This window comes from Carlito syrichta, unplaced genomic scaffold (assembly GCF_000164805.1).
Source record: "Carlito syrichta isolate Samal-C Ts95f unplaced genomic scaffold, Tarsius_syrichta-2.0.1 Scaffold311707, whole genome shotgun sequence".
In the NCBI taxonomy this organism is placed as follows: Eukaryota; Metazoa; Chordata; class Mammalia; order Primates; family Tarsiidae; genus Carlito; species Carlito syrichta.
Genome location: NW_007255803.1, coordinates 352,135 through 373,631, shown reverse-complemented (window position 1 = coordinate 373,631; position 21,497 = coordinate 352,135). Strand labels below are relative to the sequence as shown.

At 48.6% G+C, this 21,497-nt stretch overlaps 1 protein-coding gene across 1 annotated transcript in view; it reads right to left on the bottom strand.

Moving 5' to 3' along the window:
• The window catches only part of CAMK2G (calcium/calmodulin dependent protein kinase II gamma), a 59,074-nt gene that overhangs the window by 15,003 nt on the left and 22,574 nt on the right, over window positions 1–21,497 (bottom strand). Inside the window, exons 4-12 of the mRNA XM_021718017.1 lie at window positions 20,491–20,563; window positions 20,227–20,329; window positions 19,710–19,793; window positions 19,174–19,268; window positions 18,394–18,516; window positions 14,292–14,375; window positions 14,027–14,069; window positions 11,321–11,383; window positions 9,231–9,274 (exon numbers count right to left, since the gene is read on the bottom strand). Coding sequence (XP_021573692.1) covers window positions 9,231–9,274; window positions 11,321–11,383; window positions 14,027–14,069; window positions 14,292–14,375; window positions 18,394–18,516; window positions 19,174–19,268; window positions 19,710–19,793; window positions 20,227–20,329; window positions 20,491–20,563 — 712 coding nt within the window. The remainder of the gene's footprint in view (window positions 1–9,230; window positions 9,275–11,320; window positions 11,384–14,026; window positions 14,070–14,291; window positions 14,376–18,393; window positions 18,517–19,173; window positions 19,269–19,709; window positions 19,794–20,226; window positions 20,330–20,490; window positions 20,564–21,497) is intronic.

Genomic DNA, 21,497 nt, shown 5'->3' with positions numbered 1-21,497 from the left:
GCAATCCACTCACCTCAGCCTCCCAAAGCGCAGAATTACAGGCTGAGCCACCAAGCCCAGTGATTTTTGGTTTTTTTTTTTGAAGAGAAAGGGTCTTGCTTTTCCAACCAGGCTGGAGCGGAGTAGCACAATTATAGCTCACTACTGCTGGAAATTCCTGGGCTCAAGGGATCCTCCCACCTCAGCCTCCTAAGTAGCTGGGACTACAGGCACATGCTACCACACCTAACACATTTTTTAATTTTTTTTTTTTGAGTTGGAGTCTCACTCTGTCGCCCAGGCTGGAGTGCAGTGGCACACTCATAGCCACCCCAAGCGCTGACCTGCTGGGCTCCAACAATCCTTCTGCCTCAGTCTGCAGAGGCCTGGGATGTCACCTGAGCGGCCCCACCTCTGGTTTTAATGGATGGTTTCATAATGACTCAGGCTGCTGTGTTCCCCTTGGTTCCCTATGTCCCATGAGAAAGATGAGTTCACAGTTGTCTTTCACCTGGTCCCCCGGAACTATAGGCATACACTATCACGCCTGGCTAATTTTTTTTTTTTTTTGAGTTGGAGTCTCACTGTGTCGCTTTCGCCTCAGCCTTCCGAGTAGCCGGAATTACAGGCACGTGCTACCACGCCCGGCTGATTTTTTGATTTATTGTAGAGATGAGGTCTCGCTGCCCAGGCAGGTCTTGAACCCGCGGGCTCAGGCAATCCACTCACCTCAGCCTCCCAAAGGAGCGGGATTACAGGCTGAGCCACCGAGCCCAGCAATGTTTTTATAGAGACAGGGTCTCCTTGATGTTGTTTGCCTTTTGCACATTCATTTAACAACAACCAACAAACATTTATTGAGGGTTGTTTTAGGCACAGTAAACATATCTGATGCATTGCTCCTGCCCTCAGGGGGCTGACTTTCTACTTTGGAAGGCATTTCCAGGAATGTATTATAATCAAAAGAAAGAGGCTACAAACATTTAAAAGAATGGTTCACAATTTAGAATGAGATCTAAAGGGAAAAAAAACACCCTAAGTATAATTAGGCCTCTTTTGCATTAGCCTTTCAAATATGCCCAAATATAAGATAAGATTTTACTTCCAAAATTATCCCTCAAAAAGAGGGAGTTGCCTTACATTCATATAGATATAGATATATGTATGTTGTGTGTATATATATATATCTCCTTAGCTCTTTGCCCAACTAGAGTGTTAATACTTTTAGGGAAGGCTCATATCTTATGTATCTTTGCAATCTCCCAGCATATGCCTTACAGTTAGCATATGATCAACAAATGTTTGCTGAGTTGGACTGGGTTTGCTGACTCTGGTTTTTCAAAAACCCAGGCTAAAGCAGAGCACAGGCTCCTAACCTGCACCGAATCACAGCAGTGAGAACTCTGCCTGAACACTTAACTCACCAGGCCCAGCCTTGATTCTAGTGATTTTCAGGGGCTTGTTGTCATTGCAGATTGCTGTTACCTGGACCCTGCCTTAAAGCAGACTTCTGGCCTATGGGGAATACATTCCTAACTTTCTCCTAGCTGGCTCTCTTTTTCCTAAACTGTCCCGCATGAGAACTTGAGGTCACTCTTTCTACTCCAAGGTTGCTTCTCAGCTTGGTAAACAATTTTGAATTTCTCTCTCCATCCTTTCAGGGCTTTGCCCTCAGCCATGCACAGTTGAGCTCCTTCTCAACTAGCACATGGCAGCGTTGTCTAAATCCCAGATTTTTTTTTTTGGAGTCTCACTCTGTCGTCTAGGCTGGAATGCAGTGGCATGCTCATGGCCACCCCAGCATTGAACTGCTGGGCTCCGGTGATCCTTCCACCTCAGCCTTCCAAGTAGCTGAAACTACAGGCGTGCGCTACCATGCCTGGCTATTTTTTAAATATATATTGTAGAGATGAGGTCTCACCAAGTTGCCCAGGCTGGTCTTGAACCCACAGACTCAGGCAATCCCCTCACCTCAGCCTCCCAAAGTACAGGGATTACAGGCTGAGTACCGAGCCCGGCCTTTTTTTTTTTTATAACTATAACTATATATTTTTATTTTTTTATAACTTTATTTTTTATTTATAACTTTATTTTTTTATAACTATAGCACACTGCAGCCTCGAACTTCTGGGCTCAAGTGATCCTCCCACCTCAGTTTCCTGAAAAGCTAGGACTACAGGTGTGTACCATCACACCCAGCTAAATGCCAGATAATTTCTTTTTTAAAAAACCCCATATCTCACTTTTACTTTAGAATTGTATATTTAAAATTTTAAACTGGAAAAGGGTTCAAGCCTTTTTTCCATTCTTAATTTAAATAAATATTCAAATAGTACTTAAAAAAATAATAACCTTTTTTTCCCCCCTTACTTACTTTCTTTCTTTTAAAGATAAGATGACCATTCTGGGACTAGCACAAGCCATGAGCTGTCCTAGACTAGAGGCCTCTCTGGATCTGCGAGTCTATGGCCCCTTCCGTCTTGTCCTCACAAGTGGCTCTTACTCTTTCATAGTCACTGGCATCCAACTTCAAAGAAACCTAAACTGAACCTGAAGCCCCCAAATTCAAGAGAACAAGACAAAACTAGCTGCTCAATGCTAGTCAAAATACAATACTAGTATTTTGAGCATTCTGAAGAAAGCATCTGAAGAGTGAGACAGAAAACTCTCTATGGACACTTAAGGAATTGGGGAAGGGGAAGTTAAGACAGGGTCTAAAAGACGAATGCAGAATGCTGAAAGCTCAGGACCTTCTGAGCAACTCCATAGGTCTCTCCAAAACATAGGTCATCCATAACCTTCACATGCAAAAGGGCCTAAAGAGCTCAAACTCTACACATCTTGCTCTGTCCTTCCCTTTGCTTCAACCATGCCAGTAATTGTTATATACATGCTTCTGATTATAAAAGGATTGCAACCACATTACAAGCAACTTGGAACACAGAAAAGAGGGAAAAAATACTCATACTCTAATCACTCTTCCAGGCCTTTATTTTGGAGTTGAGTCTCACTCTGTTGCCCAGGCTGGAGTGCAGTCACTCAAACACGGCTTACCACAGCCTCGACCTCCTGGGTTCAGGTGATCCTTCTGCCTCAGCCTCCCAAGTAGCTGGTACTATAGGTGTACGCCACCAAGCCTGGCTAATTTTTTAAATTTTTGTAGAGATGAGGTCTCACTATTGTTGCCTAGGCTGGTCTCGAACTCCTTCCAGTCTTTTTTTTTTTGAGTTGGAGTCTCACTGGGTCACCCAGACTGGAGTACAGTGGCCGCTCTTGGCCACCGCAGCCTCGACCTACTGGGCTCCAGCGATCCTTCCACCTCAGCCTTCCAAGTAGCCGGAATTACAGGCATGCGCTACCACGCCCGGCTGATTTTTTGATTTATTGTAGAGATGAAGTCTCACTGCCCAGGCGGGTCTCGAACCCGCAGGCTCAGGCAATCCACTCACCTCAGCCTCCCAAAGGCACGGGATTACAAGCTGAGCCACCGAGCCCAGCTTAGTCTTTTTTAAAAAATGCAATTAAAGGCGGGGGTGGTGGCTTATGCCTGTAATCCCAGCACTTTGGGAAGTGGAGACAGAGTATTGCCTGAGCCCAGGGGCTCAAGACCAGCCTGGGCAACTTGGTGAAACCTCATCTCTACAATAAGTCAAAAAATTAGCCGGGCATGATGACACACAAACTGTAGTTCCAGCTACTTAGAAAGCTGAGGCAGAAGGATCACCTGAGCCCAGCAGGTTGAGGCTGCGGTGGCTGTGAGCATGCCACTGTACTCCAACCTGGGTGACAGAGTGGGACTCCAACCCACCCCCCAAAAAAGCAATTAAAAATATCATTATAAGCTATATACAAGTCTATGCCTTTAAAACATATATATACTGAGACAGGCTCTTGTCAAGTTGCCTGGGCTGATCTTGAACTCCTGGGCTCAAGTGATCCTCCTGCCTCAGCTTCCTGAGTAGCTGGGGTTACAGGTGCGAGCCATCACACTTGGCTCCTTATTGGCTTTAAGATGGTCTCCAATCTTTTCATAGTTACAAATAATGTAATGTTGAACATCCTCTTGCTTTAAGTTTTTTCCTATTTTGAATTATTTCTTTAGAAAAAACTCCCGTAAGTAGAATTACAGGGTAAAAAAGGTAGAAACATTTATATGGTTTTGTTACATAGGCTGTTTTAGAAAAGACCATTCTGGTTTTCACTGCCATCACGAACTAAAGAGTCCAAAAATGGCATCTTGTTTCAATTTGCATTTCTCTGATACTAGTGAGGCTAGACATTTTCCTGCATTTGTTATCTAGTTTTCCATTCTCATTTTCAGGTTGTCAGTTTACCTTCTTTGATCATCTATCTACTGGTCTTTAAGGGGGATTCTTATTTGTTAGAGAAACCCTTTGAATGAAAGTAACACTAACCCCTCTCATCACAAATGCTGTGAATATTTTCCCCAGACCATCTGTTGTTTGCCTTTTAATTTTGGTTGGCCATTCTCTTCTTAAACACCTGCATCTTGGCCTCTGATCCCAACAAGCTATTGAAACTCTTTTCGCTCTCTCTTTTTTTTTTTTTTTTTTTGAGTCTGAGTCTCACTCTATCACCTAGAGTACAGTGGCAAGCTCACAGTCACTGCAGCCTCAACCTACTGTGCTCAGGCGATCCTTCTGCCTCAGTCTTCCAAGTAGCCGGAACTACAGGTCATTTTTTGATTTATTGTAGAGATGAGGTCTCACCATATTACCCAGGCTGGTCTCGAACCTGCAGGCTCAGGAAATCCTCTCGCCTCCGCCTCCCAAAGAGTGGGGATTACAGGCTTGAGCCACCACACCCAGAGAAACTCTTTTCTCAAACGGGCATAGTATAAAACTCATTTACTAAGCACACACCAGGGTCAGACACATGACACATAACAGAGCTGGATCCCCACACATGTTCTCACATGAAGCACTGTATCTAATGATACTGTCTGCCCAGCCTTCATCTCACTTTCCGTAAGATCTGACCTTGCTGCCCTCCTCTGTTTTTTCTCCATCTCCTTTGCCCACTCCTCTTCTTCCAGTCCCTTCCTAACACATAAACCCTGGAATTTTGACTTTACCAGACTCTAAAACCTTCATGTGTTTTGAATTCAGGTGGGGGAAGGAAAATGTTCCTAAAATCCACAGATTCTGCCCCCACCTATGGCCTCTGGAATCTAAGCTGGACCCTGGAATGTGTATAGTTTAGCAAGCTCCTTAGGCTAATCTTACCTGGCTGCACCTAGCATTCCTCTTTGGGACTAGTATCTAGAAAGTTCTGCTGGAAACCCATTCCTTAGTGGCTCCTTTATTCATCCTCTCCCTCCGCCTCAGCAGCCACTGCTTTGTTTCAGGTCCTGTTTTATGCAGGCACTCTTTCCAGGCAGAAGATACCGAAGTCCCAAGAATCATCATACTGCTTCAGACTTGCATGTATCTTCACATTTGCTCTTCCCTCAGCCTGGAATATCCTTCCCCTCTTCACCTCCCTGACCTGCCAAAATCCAACTAGTCCTTCAAACTCCATTCCTGGGCCATCTCCTTCAGTGATATGGATGCTCCCCTGGCACCTGCCCTGTGCACCCTTCCCCTAAGACCTTGTCAGATTGCACCAGAACTGGTGGCTTCCCTGTCTCTCCCCCACTGTAAACACCTGAAAGGGTGGATTATGTCACTGCCTTTCCAGTTCCTGGGGCACAGAAGGCATCTATTTTTGTTTTTAAATTTTTATTTATTTTTATTTTCGAAACACGAGTCTTGCTGTGTTGTTTAGGCTGGAGTGCAGTGGTTATTCACAGGCACAATCCTAGTGCACTGCAGCCTTAAACTCCTGGGCTGAAGCAATCCTCCCACTTTAGCCTCCTGAGTAGCTGGGACTACAGGAGCACACCACCACTCCTGGCTCAGCAGGTATCTAATAAAATGTTGGCTGAGGGAATGCACTCATGTGATTCACATATGTGAGTCTCAAATCTACATGTTAGGTGCTGGCCTCTTCCCTGGGCTACACCAGGTGTTTCCCAGGGCCTTGAAGGATATTTCCACCCAGATACTCCATCTTTTGCTCAATCTTAGTGCGGTCACAACAAAACTCTTCACCCCTAGATGGACATTTCCTTCACAACTATTCCCATTTCTAGCAGAGGCACCACCAATTTGTCCAATGTCCAAGAAACCTTGACATCATCTCTCATATTCCCCATATCTAACGTGAGATTCCTTTGCCACATCTCCCATCAGAGCTGATACTCCCAGCATCCAGATACAGCAGAGATTATAAGTGTTATCCTGTCCATGCCCATCCTGCACTATCCCCTACAGGCAACATCTATTCTGACCAGTGGGTGCCTGTGATCTCCTACTGGTTAAATATTTTGAATATTACCCCTTTCTATTTCTAGACACCTTTTCTTCTCCACCTGACCCTCAGATTACAACAAATCCTAATTGATACCTTCATCTCTATCCCTCCCTGCTTCCGTTCACCTGTATACCCTCAGCCATATCTTTCTTTTCTCTCTCTCTTTTTTATTTTTTTTGAGTAGAAGTCTCACTCTGTCACCCAGGCTGGAGTGCAGTGCCACACTCATGACCACTGCAGCCTTGACCTGCTGGGCTCAGGTGATCCTTCCACCTCAGCCTTCCAAGTAGCCAGAACTACAGTCACGTGCCACCACGCCTGGCTAATTTTTTAATTTATTGTAATGACTAGGTCTTGCCAAGTTGCCCAGGCTGGTCTTGAACCTCTGGGCTGAGGCAATCCTCTCGCCTCTGCCTCCCAAAGTGTTAGGGTTACAGGCACGAGTCACCACACCCAGCCATATCTTTCTTATCAACGCTCTTACCCTAGCTTCCCTGTTCAGTGGCCTATGGTACCTCCCATGGTCTAATGCAGAAACCGCCATTTCTGCCTGGCCAAACTGATCCAGCCATAGTCTTGACCTCCTTCTGCCATACACCCTGTGTTACCACTGGGCAGAAAGCATCTATATATATATATATAAGATAAACCATAACAATAGGTTTTATTGTTTTTAAGTTATAGAAGTAACTCATCCTCATTTTATTTGTACTCCATTTTACTCTGTACCCCAGGCTGCAGTGTAGTGGCACCATCATGGCTTACCGAGCCTCCAACTCTTGGGCTGAAGTGATTCTCCTGCCTCAGCCTCTCGAATAGCTGGGTGTACAGGCATGTGCCACCATGCCCAGCTGACTTGTTTTATTTTCTAGAGACAGGGTTTTGCTATGTGACCTAGGCTGGCCTCGAACTCCTGGCCTCAAGTGACCCTCCCGCCTCTGCCTCCCAAAGTGCAGGGACTGCAGGTGTTATCCTGTCCATGCCCATCCTGCACCATCATTTTAAAGAAAACACATAGTACAAAGTAAAAAATGAAAAGTGTCTCTCCCTGTCCTAGAGGCAATCATTGACTTGGTTCCAATCTTCCTATATCCTTTAAGCTTTCTCCAGTAAGCTTTCTCCAATAAGTTTTCTGGACTGAATTTTGCCATGTAGGGTTCAGTACCAGCGCTTAGCTGATTCCAGGTATATCCATTCTCCTCTTCCTAAGGCGAGCTGAAAACCACATCCCCTCCCACACCTCTTTTGTGTGTCCCTCAGAACTGGGCACAGTGCGGGACCTCAGATTGGTCCTTACTCAATACTTTGTCAAGTTTGATGGATTTTTGGCTTCTTCCCCAGGAAGAGATACCCCACATCTTTTCCCAACTAAACCTGCTCCTTTTTCCTAACTTTGGCTCTACCCATCTAGCTCAAGCTCAGAGCTAGGGGCTGCATGGCCAACCCAGCTCCACGTCAGACATGCATGGAGCCTAAGCTCCCCTCCCAGGGGCTGAAGACAGAGAAGCAGGCAAGCAGGGAAAGACAAAAAGAGGAGGGGGTGAGGAGAAGGGAAAGGGGCATATGTGTATATCTCAGCTGTGGATACAAGGCCCTTGAAAAAGGCCCAACTTAAACTTTTGTTGGATTTTGAAGGTTTGAATAGTTTCATGGTTTGAAACTCTCTATGGTGTAAGCTGGTAAGGCTTCAAGAGAGCAAGAACTCCTAGCCAGTGCCCCAGCTCCAGGACCCTTTCTGCCAACAAAGCTTCTACTCAACACCTTTGGCCTTCTGGCTGCTCTCAGGTACCTCTCTCTACCTCGGACAAGCAGCCACTCCAGCAGGGCTTCCTGCTCAGGGCATCCAGAATGGCATCAGAGCCCAGGGAGGCACCTCAGGATCTCCTCTGCCATGGAAGAGGGCTCAGAGGGAAACGGACACGCTGTACTTAGGAGGAGAAACTGTACTCAGTACTGGAGTCTGTCCCTCCTCTTGCCCTAGTCCTACAGGAAAAGCCACCCCTCCCAATGGGAACGAGCGTGACACACTATGTCCTTTGCCTTTTTCTGAAGGGCCTGCCTCAAGAACACTTAAGACACTTTCACTCAGTGGTATCTGAGCTGGCTTCTGAAACTGTCGTGGAGATAAAGAAAAAACCAAAAAGGATAGTGCCTTCAGGTTCCAAGCCCCCACACCCTGCCTAGGTGACTAAGGCAAACTTTACTTTCATTTGATTAAAAGGGTCCATGCTTTTTTTTTTTTTTTGAGTTGGAGTCTCACTCTGTCACCCAGACTGAAGTGTAGTGGTCGCTCCCGGCCACCGCAGCCTCGACCTGCTGAGCTCCGGCGATCCTTCTACCTCAGCCTTCCAAATGGCTGGAACTATAGGCGCGTACTACCATGCCCAGCTAGTTTTTGATTTATTGTAGAGATGAGGTCTTGCCAAGTTGCCCAGGCGGGTCTTGAACCCGCAGGCTCAGGCAATCCACTCACCTCAGCCTCCCAAAGTGCGGGATTACAGGCTGAGCCACCAAGCCCGGCTGGGTCCATGCTTTAAAAAGAAAAAAAAAAGATTAACCAAATGACCTAAAGTCCCCAGAAAGTCAAGCCCTGGAGATGAAGCACATGAGAAGTCAGGTTCAGGATTCAGCGCTAGTGAACTATGATTTGGACCACTTCCCCCGAGTCTTTCCCATCCAGCTAGGATCTCCCTTCTTCCCTCTCAGGCCAGTGGAACCTGCTGTCCTGAGCACAAAGGCTTCCGGCTGAAAAGCAGACTAGCAAGGATAGGAAGGTTCCTGGGAGAAGGGAGGGACGAGGTGCCAAGAATTCCCCACAGTGACTGCTGGGAGAGAGAGAGGCCAGTCTCTGCTCGGAGGGCTGGAGAGACACCTACCTTGACACCACCATCCGATTTCTTGTTCAATAGGCTTTTGGCAGCTGTGAAAACAAAGAGGAAAATCAAGTCTCCAGCATTGTACCCTCTCCCCAACCTGAGGTCCGGCAGCTGGATCCACACGAGAGAGCTGTGTCTGACAAGGGGACAGGGTGTCTTCCAAAACCCCAGAAGGAGGCCCTTTCTGGTAGCCTCTCAGCAAGAAGGGCATCCCGAGTGGCGTCAGAGCCCTCAGGGCGGCACCTCCGGACCTCCTCTGCCATGGAAGAGGGCTCAGAGGGAAATGGACACACTGTACTCAGGAGGAGAAACCGCATTCAGTACTGGAGCCACCTGGGGCATTGAGAACTCTGCCTCTGACAGCTTCTACCCAGGTCTGGAAGCAGAGTCCCAAGCTGAAAGAGTGAGGGTGCCATCCTAGGTGTCACGGAGGTTCTCTGGATGGCCACACTGGAAGGATGCAAGACATCTCCTGAGTGTTCTTGAGAAACAGAGTGTCACAGTTCACAAAGGAGACCAAACGTGAGGACAGACAGGCACAGACACAGAAACCAGGACCACCTACAGGAGGGTTTTGCCAGGGGGTTGAAGCTTTCACTGGGCAGGTCCTCAGCAGGTTTGCTGGGTCCTAGCTGCTACCCTTCTCCAGAGTCCACTCTCTGGACCCATGAGCAGGAGGACTAGGCAGAATAATGAGCTGACAGATTCTAGCCAGGTATGGGGTGATGCTCAAGGCTGATAAGCTCTGTGCTAGATGAGCTCTGTGCAAAGGCCACAGGAAGGCAGCAAACTGTAGGTGGGAGAGTCTTGGAGGCTCAGGGAGATGGAATCAGCCCAACTGATCCACCTGGACTGCCCTGGGTTTGTATCTTGGTTCCACCACTTGCTAACTATGTGTCTTTGGGTGAATTACTTACGTTTTCTGAGCTTTAATTTCTTTATCTAGAAAATGAGCTACAACAGGGCCAAGGTCACAGAACAGTGGTGGGGATACAATGGACTCACGCATGAAAAGCACTTATTAAGGTGCTCAACGTATAGCAAATGTCAGCCATTGTTGTCACTATTGCTGCTGCCTTTCTGCCCTTCAGGTGGCCATTGCTACTATTGCTGCTGCATTTCTACCCTTCAGGTGGCCATTGTCCATCTCTAGTGAGAAAATAGGGGTCCTTCCATCACAAGAACTCTGAATAGGTCTTTGGTCCTATCTCCAGTCATGCTGGATTTGAAAATTATTTTTTAACTGTGTTTGCTACTATGCCTCGTCACCTGCTGTCTAAGTGCTTTATACACACCTGCCAGTTCTCAGCTCTGGTTGCCCATTAGAATCACCCGAGGGACTTAAACAATGTATATACCTGTCCCATCGCCTAGAGTTGCAGGTTTCATTTGTCTGGGGGAGGGTCCCAACATCGGGATTTTTTTTACAGGTTCCCAGGTATTTGGTTGTACTGTATGGTCAGGGTTGAGAGCCTTTGACACAGTGATCTTAAGCATCACCATGTTATTTATTACCCCCATTGGAGAGATGAGGAAACTAAGGCTGGGAGTGCTGATGTGACTTGCTCAGGGTGTGGCAGGGCTAGGATCCAAACCCAGGAATGGCTGATGCCAAGGCTTCTGCACTCCTGAGCCTTTACACCTGGAGGCCTGCAAACGCCAGACTTCACCATTTTGAGGGGTGTGGCTTCTCTGCGGGGTCTTAAACAGTGCTGCAGAAGTCTAGACATAGCACTGGGCAGCTCTGGGCCACGCCCAGGGCTGTCTCTGGAGGGCCATAGTCAGCTGCAGCCCTCACAGGCAGGTCAGGCTCTCAGGCCGTCTGGAGGAAAAGGCTCCTACTGCCCAGCTCCACGTCCCCGGGCTACTGCCTCCTGAGAGTTGGCAAGCGCCCAGCATGCACAGCTGGTTAGGGAATCCATAACACCAATGCGCTCGCAGATGCCAAGTTAGGTGGTCCGTCTGGCATGCCCATCTCAGCCCGCAAGCATGGGACTCGCCTCCCTGGTGAGTGGGCCTGGCATGCTGGCCCTCCTGGTGGGGTGGCAGGGAGCCAAGGCAGGCGGTCGGGGAGGACTCATGCCACGTACCTTGCCCGGCCAGGCCGGCGGCGCTCGCGGCAGGCGAGGCGGGGGCGGAGCTCTGCCTGCCAACTGAGGGGATACAATCTCTCAGTGCACAGAGCTGCCGCAAAGCCACAGGGGCCAGTCAGCAGCGAGCATGCCCCAGCATGAGGCGCGGGAACCCGCTGGCCGCCCACACACAGCACAGCCCAGGTGGCGTGGCCAAGCCAGCCGAGCTGCGGAGCGAAGGCACCAGGGACAGGCTGATGAGGCAGGTGCAGCCAGCCCTGCAGCAGTCTGGGGGTCTGAGGGGACTGGGCTTGGCCAGGGCATAGGGAGTAACTTGACTCCACTTCATGGAGATGGATTGTGTCAGTGCCTGTCCCATGACTGCCTCAGGTGAGGGTCCACAGGTAGAAGCCTGACTTGGTGAGAGACAGGTGCCCTTTCTGAGTTAGCCCAGCCCTAGCTTAAGGCTGTGAGGAAACTGGGCCTCACCTTCAGACCCTCCCTCCCTAGGACCTAAATGAGCCCATTATTAGAGAGCCTGGAGCACAGAACAGCCCTTTCCCCTCACCACATCCCAAAGAGTAGAGAGACTGGCACTCGGGACCCAGCGAGGGTCCACAGCTCTTATGCAGCTAAGTTTACTGATGGGCCCAGGCTCCTTGTTCCCCAGCTCATTGGAGACACAGGCCCCTTTCTTAGGCAGCTAGGAGAGGCAGCTCTTTTGAGCCTGTATTTCACGGAGAGCTGAGGGTGAAGATACCCAAGAAATGAGCTCCCAGAAAAAAAACAAAGGCTGCTGAAGCAACATATTCTAGATGTCCTTATTTCACTATCAGCCAAGCTGCTGGAGTCCTGGACTGTGCTGTATCCTCTGTTTGGGGTCAACTCCAAAAACAGCCTAGCTCATTCCTAAGGGAACACACAGGTACCCTTCCTTCTTGGCTACATCCGTAGACACTTCTTTCTGCAGAAGCTTCTAGAGGCATGTGCTGTCCTCACCTGTCCCAGAGTCAGGGCAGAAGAGGCCACCCTGGAATGCTGGCAACATTTTTTGATGTGTATCCTCTGACCCACAGCAAAGTGAGCTCAAAGACCAGGCAAGGTCTGGACACTAAGGACAGGAGGCTCTCTCGGGATGAATAAAAGTGCATTGTCCTAAGAGAGCCCGATTTCCTGAGACCGAGATACCAATTTCCTGAAATGGAGAGGGAGGTTGATGTGGAGGTCTGAGGCCATGGGACAGGGCACTTGCTACTGACTGGACAGGCAGAAAGAGAAGCAGTAGTCTGTCTTCACATTTCTTCCACTCAGAGAGGAGAGAGGACAGATCACCACTCTAGGGGCAGCCCAGAAAAGCCCTGGAGTGTCTTCTAGGAAGATTCTTATATCCAGAAAGCCCAAGTTGCAAGTAATTAGAGGACTAGTAGCACAGTGTGGGACTATGGTTCCACCTCTGTTAGAGGCAGCCAACCTTACTCTCCTGCTCCCATCTGTTAGGGGGGAATCCAGAACCACAATCTTCCCCTCATGGAAAGCCCCAAGCCAGAGTCACAGGGGATGGGCCTGAGAGGAGGCACTCCCCAGCTCACAATCCAGTCCTGGCATTCCGGAGCTCTGTGGCTCTCAGGCTAAGCCCTGGGCTTTCCTGCCTGCAGCATCCTCACAAAGCCCTGGACTTTCCTGCCTGCAGCATCCTCACAGTCAAAGCCTTGGGTTACCTGGAACCAGCACAGGGGTGTCCATCAGGACTCAAGCTCAAGGGAGCAACTTCCGCCCGGAAGAGGCTGCCTACCCTGCATGGTAGCTGGCGCTCCAGCACAACCCCCTTTCCATAGCAGTGCAGAGGAAAAGCGAGGGAGGGAGTCTTGTTATGGGGATGAGAAGAGGGGTCTTGAACCAAAACAGCAAGGCTAGGGGTTAGAAGGAGGGAAGACCAAGGGAAATGGCAAGCCCGGAAGAGACTTCTCCATCTTCGGTTAAGTCTTGACATTAAACTCTTCCTCGCAAAAAAAGTCACTGTGCTTCCGAATTGAAGGCAAACAATGATGGGGGCTGGGGTGAGGTGGGGGCAAGGGGGAGTGGAGTGTCTTGCATCTTAAAAAGAAACGTCAAGTGTGACTTACAAACTACTGGTCCCAAGTCTCCCAATTCCTTATGCAAACTTAAGCACGTTCCTTTCCCCCTTTCCTGCTAGTCTCTATTTCTTCACCTTTACAGCTAGTATCACGGAGAATATTTTAAGCACAAGTTGCTTAATTAAGCATCTGGAATAATTTCTGTTCATCCTCTCTACTCAAACACAACGAAGTAAGAGATCACCTCAGACAGCACATGGATGCTGGCGATTGAGAAGACTCCCTAGGCCTCATCGCTCCTTCTTTTCCCCCAGCACATCCTCCAACACCCTAGACTGGCTAAAATCACAAAGTGCTGAATGTCTTCAGAGATTCTTAAATAAGAATCCACAGGGACAAGGCACAGGGGAGACTGGGCAGGCTATTCCTCGGGACGTTCTAGGAAACAGAATTCATAGGCGTGAGTCTAAGCAAAGTCTCCCTGGAATCTCAGTACCAGGCTCAGCAGTAGCAGACCCTCAAAACAGGAGCCTCAGTCATCCCGGTCAAGGTGTGGCCCATGACAACCCAGCGCTGCGTGGGACAGCAACAGCCTGTTCCTGACCCACTCACCTCTGTAGAATTAAAGTGCACGGCTGGGAAAACATACCTGAAAAGTTCCTGGAGACGAGCATGGTCGTGAGGATGGCACCCTACAGAAAGAGGAAGGTCCTATAAATTCACTCAGACCCTAGAAGAGGGTAGGGGGCATCTTGGGCCAGGCAGCTCCTGGCTAGGGTCTGAAGACATCAGGTCTGTGGGGCCCCCCAGCATGTACAACCTTCAGAGCTCAGCTCTAGCCAGGGATGGGGCAGGGTCTGCGCTTTTACAAGGCATGACGTCAAGGAGGCTGGCAGCCCAGAAGTGAGACTCACCTTCAGTTTTCTCCGGGCATTGAACTTGCGCAAGCACTCCACAGTCTCTTGACGATGCATCATGGATGCCACCGTGGATCGTTGCTGGAAGCCAAAAAGACAGGCTGTGAGCCCCGAGCCCAGATCCTCTGCCCCCTACCGTGGTCCCAGGACCGATGGCCATGTCTAGGGCAGGGTTGTATACTCAGCTACCCCAGAGTTGCTCTGAAGATAAAATGAGATCACAGACATGAAAACACTTTTAGAATAAAAGCACTACCCTAAACTCAAGGTTATGTAAGGACAACCCGGATATGAAAACACCATCATTGATGCTAGACAAGGGTGTTGAGAGAGCATTCTCACCTTCCCTGGGAAACAGAGGCTATGGAACGGGAGAAAATCTGTGGGTTACTCCTTTGGCAACTTTTACTGAGCACCTACTGGGTTCCAAATTCTGAACAGCAAGAGAAGACGCAGGATTCCTGCTCTCTACAGAGAATGTCCCTTCCTCCCGAGAGCCCCTTTCAACACACCCCCAACAAGGTCCTGGATGAAGCTGTGACCCCAGAAGCGAAGGATCTGTACCTTGAAGTATCAACTGTTTTTCATCATTTTGGATGGAAAATTTTTCTTCAATGTATATACACTACTAACTTCTTTGCCTCCTTTGACAGAAGCCACCAGACATGGTCTACATTTCCCTGATGACTCAGAGTTGTCAATAAAAGCATCAATTATTACGTAATTTCATAACACAATGATGTCCTCAGAAGCTACAGAGATTTACAGGATCACGGAGGGTAGGGCCCACAAAAATGATCCCTGTGACATATTATTTCCCCTATTCTTTTTTTCCTCCCCCAAAATTGCACCAGGGTAAAGCAGAGCTCTAGAACATGTGGGCGTGCTGTGTAGGCATTAGCAGTACTGCCCTCCTTAGGCACTCATTGGACAGCAGTGTACCCCAAGAAAAAGATGGCCTGTTTCCTCAAATCTTTTTTTTTTCCTTTCAAAGTTTATTAGAGAAGAAAAAGAAGAGAGATAGACATGCCAGAGATGGCATAGGTGAGAGAAACTGCCTTTTCCCAATTCTTGAATGCCAAGGTTAAGTTGCTCGCCCTCTCCCTTTGTTGTTGCTGTCTTGACCAGCCTACGAGAAAAACAAAGCCCAGGACCCGAGGCCTGGTGCCTACAACCCCGCAGAACTGTCTCACAACCCTTTCCCTCATCCTTGGTCCGCTCTTGTTCCTGTTCCCACAAAAACTCTCCCTGCCTTCTCTACCTCCCCCAAGTCTCTCATTTCACCTTCTTCTCAGTGTCAACTTCTCTACAGAGAGAAATGAGGGCCATCAAGCAAGAACTCCTTCAAGTGCAGACACCTGTCCACAAGCTGATTTTTGCCCACCTCCAAGCAAATTCACATCTAGAGGCATCATTCTTCAACACCTAGGATGGACCCTTGGCCTGGGTTCAGGAAACCCTTTCTCTTTTTGCCATCCAAACCTTTACTTCCTCAGTCAGTTGAGATGTTCAGACCCCTTCTCTGGACTAGATTCTTCTCTGCAGACTGTACATTATAGTCAAGACTCTCCTTAAACAAAATCTTTTTAAAAAAAACTCCCTTGACCCATCCTCCTCCTCTAAGTAACACCGTTCCTTCTGTCTTCACTACCTAGCTTCTCCTCACCACTCCTCACTGTCATGCCCCTCCCCACCCTCACTCTTTCTTCATCTCACTGAAAACAGACTTCTGTCTATTTCACTCCACCGCCTCTATCAGTGAAATGATAAAACCAATGGCCTCTAACTGGTCAGAGCCCGTTGATTCTTCCCCATGTTCATCAGGGACTCTCCTGCAGCTTGTCAACTTCTTTTGTTCTTAGCTTCTGGATCTTCTGCCCCTGATTTTCCTCCTACTGTGGAAGTTCTGTCCTCAGGCCCCTTTGCTAGCTCCCCTAACTCTCCCTGTCATTAAATGCTGGTATTGTGTGGCCGTCACTTCTCTCGCTGAAGCTATATAAGCTCACAGTGAGAATTCAACCAGCATAGGAACAATTCCACCTATTTCCACAGTCTCGTTACTGACTATACAGAAATGACTACAACCTGTATTTCCAATTTTTAGCTTCAAATCTCTAGAACCATATTTCTAACCACCCACTGGATATCTCCAGCTGGAGGTTCCCAGACACCACGCTCAGTATGTACAAAATTAAACCATCATCTTTTCTTACAAACAGGCTCCTCCTCTAGGTTTTCTCTGGGTCAGTGAATGATACAACCCCCCACTCAGGTACCAACTAGAAATCTGGCAGTCCTCCACAGATCCCTCTCTCTCCTTCACTCCCCAAATTCAACTGGAAAATGAACTAAATCCTCTTGTTTCTATCTCTCAAATATCTCTTGAATTTGTCCACTCCTGTCCACTCCCCTGTCTTCACCCTCCACTGAGACCGTATCTGTCTTGCTCAATTATGAAAGCTTCCTGAGCTCTCTTCTTCCGTCCTTTTTCTTCTTCAATTCTATTTGTTAAAAACAGGCAGGGTAGCCAGGCTCGGTGGCTCAGCCTGTAATCCCGCGCCTTTGGGAGGCTGAGGTGAGTGGATTGCCTGAGCCTGTGGGTACAAGACCCGCCTGGGCAGCAAGACCTCATCTCTACAATAAATCAAAAAAAAAAAAATCAGCCGGGCGTGGTAGCGCATGCCTGTAATTCCGGCTACTTGGAAGGATCGCCGGAGCCCAGCAGGTCGAGGCTGCAGTGGCCGGGAGCGGCCACTGCCCTCCTGGCCACTGCACTCCAGTCTGGGTGACAGAGTGAGACTCCAACTCAAAAAAAAAAAAAAAAGAGGCGGGGTCTTGATATCTTTTGCAGGCTGGAGTGCAGTGGCTATTCACAGGCACAATCATAGTGAACTACAACCTTGAAATCCTGGGCTCAAGTGATCCTCCTGCCTCAGCCTCCTGAGTAGCTGAAATTATAAACATGCACCATCATACCTGGCTAGTCTTTTAAAAAAAACTTGGAGAGACAGAGTCTCAATGTTGCACAGGCTTGATCTTTCTTAAATGCAAATTTCATTCCTCTTTAAAACCCTTACATGGATCCCTATGCTTTTGGAATAAAATCTAAACTACTTAGGCAGAAACTTGTATGTCACAAAATCTTTCTGGTCTCATTCTCTTGCATTCCTGTAGTCATAGCCTCATCTACAACCAAACTACTTAACATTCCTTAAACTCACTATAATTTCCCATAATCCGGGGGATTTGGCAAATCTAGCCATTTGTCAAGAACCAGGACAGAAATTACTGCTTCTCTGCAGCCTTCAATAACCCTACAACCCACCAGGGACAGTAGGAGCTCTTGTACTCTCATTAGATTTTTAAAAATATACTTATCCCTTGGTAGCATGGTTGCCTGTTTGAGTGCCCATCTCCCCAGATCTTTGGGAGTAGGGACCATGCCTCATTCCTCTTTCTATCTCCAGCACCCGCATGGTGACCAGCACCAAAGAGGCATTCAATCAACACAGAAAAGGACACATAACTAATGCCTTGGGGTTGGCAAGATGCCTAACAGCCAGACCTTCTTTGTTTGAAAGCAGGTATTTCAGCTTAATAGAATTGTGTATGAAAACACAGTATGTCGACCACAGTGACAATCTAGGGGACTCTCCCAGGAATTCAGGATGCTCTTTTAATTGTTCGGAGGCCCCTTTTGTTTATTCGCTGGTTCTTGATCACAGCTCCATTAGAGTTGTATGAGGGCTGAGTTCTGAGTACAGGCCCTAAGCTTGGGAATTCACTTTGGGTACTGCTAACTGCTTCCTATGACCAACTTCCAGAATCTCCAGGGGTCAACCTAAGCCCTCATTCAAGAACAGAACCAAATCCCAACCTGACAATAGTGAGTGTGGGAGAGCCGAGGAGATGTCTATTAGCCCCATCAGCCTCAAGTGCCCCTGGTGACATTTACTGACCTTGGGCCTCACCAGTCCCCTGCTCTCCTGCTGGGACTCTCTCTTGTTCAGAGCCCAGAATGATTCTCTGCAGGTAAGAAGGAGGGTAAGTGAGGGCACATGATATCCTTGAGCTCCTTGACCTGGGCAAAGACACTTACGCAGACCCACGGGTGCTTGAGAGCCTGGTCAGCCGTGATGCGCTTTGCTGGGTTTATGGTCAGCATCTGGTTGATCAAGTTCTTGGCTTCAGGAGTCACTGTATCCCATTCTGGTGATGGGAACTAAGGAGCAGGAACAGGGGGAGGAGTGACACGAAATTTGTGAGCTTCACACCCTGAAATGGAGGTTCTGTCTTCAACCCAACTCCTTTAATCGGGATACTCTGTGGTACCTAAAGCTGATGGCAGAGAGTTGGAGAAGCCCTGGGAATATCCCAGAACCTGTGTCAACTTAAAGATTGGGAAAGGAAGACAGAACAATCACGGTTAGAATGCCAGAATATCAGGTCAGAGCAGGAAGGGGACTCCAGCATCCTCTGGTTTAAGCCCAGCTCTCTACTCAGGAGGAAACAGAGACTCAGGATGTGTCCAAGGTGCTACTGCAGTGGAGGAAGCCGCTAGGCCTCCCGTCCCTACATTGCGAGCAGACCATGAGGCCTCTCCATTCCTTGCAAATAAAGATCAAAGGCCTTCAGTGTGCTCCTCAACTTTAGGGTTACAAAGAAGGCTGTGCAAAAAAAAAATAAAAAAATGCTCCCTGAGACATGAGGTGGCAAGCATTGAGCCCTGAATGCCCATCCCTGGATCCTCAAAGTCCCCTGACACCCCCTGTATCACGTGACACGCTAAACAAGCCCCCTTCCTTGGATGGAGCCCGAGGAGCAGAAAATCTGCCCTTCCTGGCTTGGTTGCTCGGCTCTCCAGCAAACCGGTCCTTACATCATAGGCTCCAGCCTTGATCTGCTGATACAGCTTGTGCTGATCCTCATCCCAGAAGGGAGGGTATCCCACCAGGAGGATATACAGGATGACCCCTACGAGACAGAACACACAGGTCACTGGGATCAGTCACCTACTTCCCTGAGGAACCAAGAAAAGCCATGCAGGGCTCAGAGCCACCCAGAAGGGCAAGGGCCATACCAGAGTTAAAAGTGGATGCCAGCTGATAATGCTGTGCCACTAGCCCCTCCTGCTAAGCCTCACTCCTTACATCACCAAGTCACATCAGGGATTTCTTTAGGCACAACCCATCCTCTAAGGTGGGGGCAAATCCCTCTCCAAGAAGGATCCAGGAAGTACTTGGGGAGGAGGGCGTGATGGGAACAGCCATCCCACAGGCACTAGAGCAAACACTGTGATCTCACATACACCAGGCACTTGTCCGACCCGCAAGGAATAGCCATGCCTCTTTCTTGCCATCATCGGAAGTCGAGGGCCCTTAACACCGAAAAGCTGAGAGTGTGGAATGGGCTTACCGCAGGCCCAGATATCCACAGGTTTTCCATAGGGATCTTTCCTCAAGACCTCAGGGGACAAGTAACCTGGGGTGCCAGCAAAACCTGTAGCAGAAGAGAGGGCAGAAGCATACTGAACCCACTTTCGCTCTCATTAAATCCACACCAGCAATTTACCCAAGTCCCTTCTCATTCCTGCTGCTTTTGCTACATAAGTTCTCGGCACACAGGCAGCAAGAGATGACAGGCTGGGCTTCTTGTAGTGCCTGGAATCTAAATCAGAGAGCAAGTCCGTATGTCTACCAGGAACTCCCAACTCCTCCCCAGAGGTAGCAAGAATGCAGTGCTGACAACAGCTAGACTCACTGTACTCAGTCACGTAGAGCCAGGAGAGATCTCTGTGCCCTCCCACCTTCCCCTAGTCTCTGAGGAGGCCAGGACCATTAAAGGTCTGGCTTCTAATTCTAAGAGAGGAAGGCAGATCAGGAAGAGGAGGAAGGGTGGGGGCAGCATTCCGGGAAGACAGGGTCACCCTTACCAAACCAAGCCTGTTGCTCTCCCTGCACTTCGATGGCTAGGCCAAAGTCAGCCAACTTGACGGCGGCACCCTTGCATTTGCTCGCCAGCAGCAGGTTCTCAGGCTGCAGAAAGAACAGAGAACCTTGTGAGGCACCCCCTGCAGCCTAGAGGGAGCCTAGTTTGGGCCTACACAGTACCAGTATCTGGCACCAGGTGGCGCTGACACTTCACAAGCAGGGGGGGTAGGGGCAGCGGCGGCAAAGCGGGGCTCCTGGGGTAGTACCTTCAAGTCCCGGTGGACGATATCATGCTGGTGGATGTGGTTAACGCTCTCCAGAATCTGATGTATACAATGGCTGAAAAAGCAGAAGGAAAATAAATGTCAGTGCAGGGTTAAGCCACTTCATCCATATCCATGACCACATGCTGAGGACTAAGACAGGTCACAGGTTCATAGAGAATCGCTGAAGGACAAGCTAGCACGTTGGGTCCTGAACACCATCTAGTTCAACCTACTTTTTTTTTTTTTTTTGAGTTGGAGTCTCAGGTTGGAGTGCAGTGGCATGCTCGTGGCCACCACAGCCTCGGCCTGCTGGGCTCAGATGATCCTTTCGTCTCAGCCTTCCAAGTAGCTGGAACCACAGGCACACACCACCTTGCCCGGCTAATTTTTTTGATTTATTGTAGAGACAAGGTCTCGCCATGTTGCCCAGGCTGTTCTTGAACCCCTGGACTCAGGCAGTCCTCTCGCCTCCGCTTCCCAAAGTGCTGGGATTACGGGTAGGAGTCACTGAGCCCAGCCTCAACCTACTTTACAAAGAGAAAATTGAAGCCCAGGCAGGTTGAGTGGTTTTTCCAGGGTCACCTGCTAGATAATGGCAAAGGAGAGACTAGAACAGGAGTCTACCATGACTCCTTTTGTAAAGGTCTAACGCAACCAATTCACTTCCAAGAGATCAGGAGACACCCCAGACACCTCAGGACGATAGGATCATCCAACCTCTTCCTTCTTTCTCTTCTGTCATATAGTTACTTTGTTCTTGGAGAAGAGACTTGTGCCAGAAACTTGAGAGTTCATCTATACCACCTAGGTTGTTTTGGGAGTATATGCATTTGCTTAAACATTTACTGAGGCATTGTGTTAAGAATATAGAGATGAACAAGACCCAGTAGTTGCCCTGAAGTTTGCCATCTAGTAAGGGAGAAAAAACAAGCACACAGAAACCTTTAAGAAACAATGTACTAGGCCAGGTGTGGTAGGTCACACCTGTAATCCCAGCACTTTGGGAG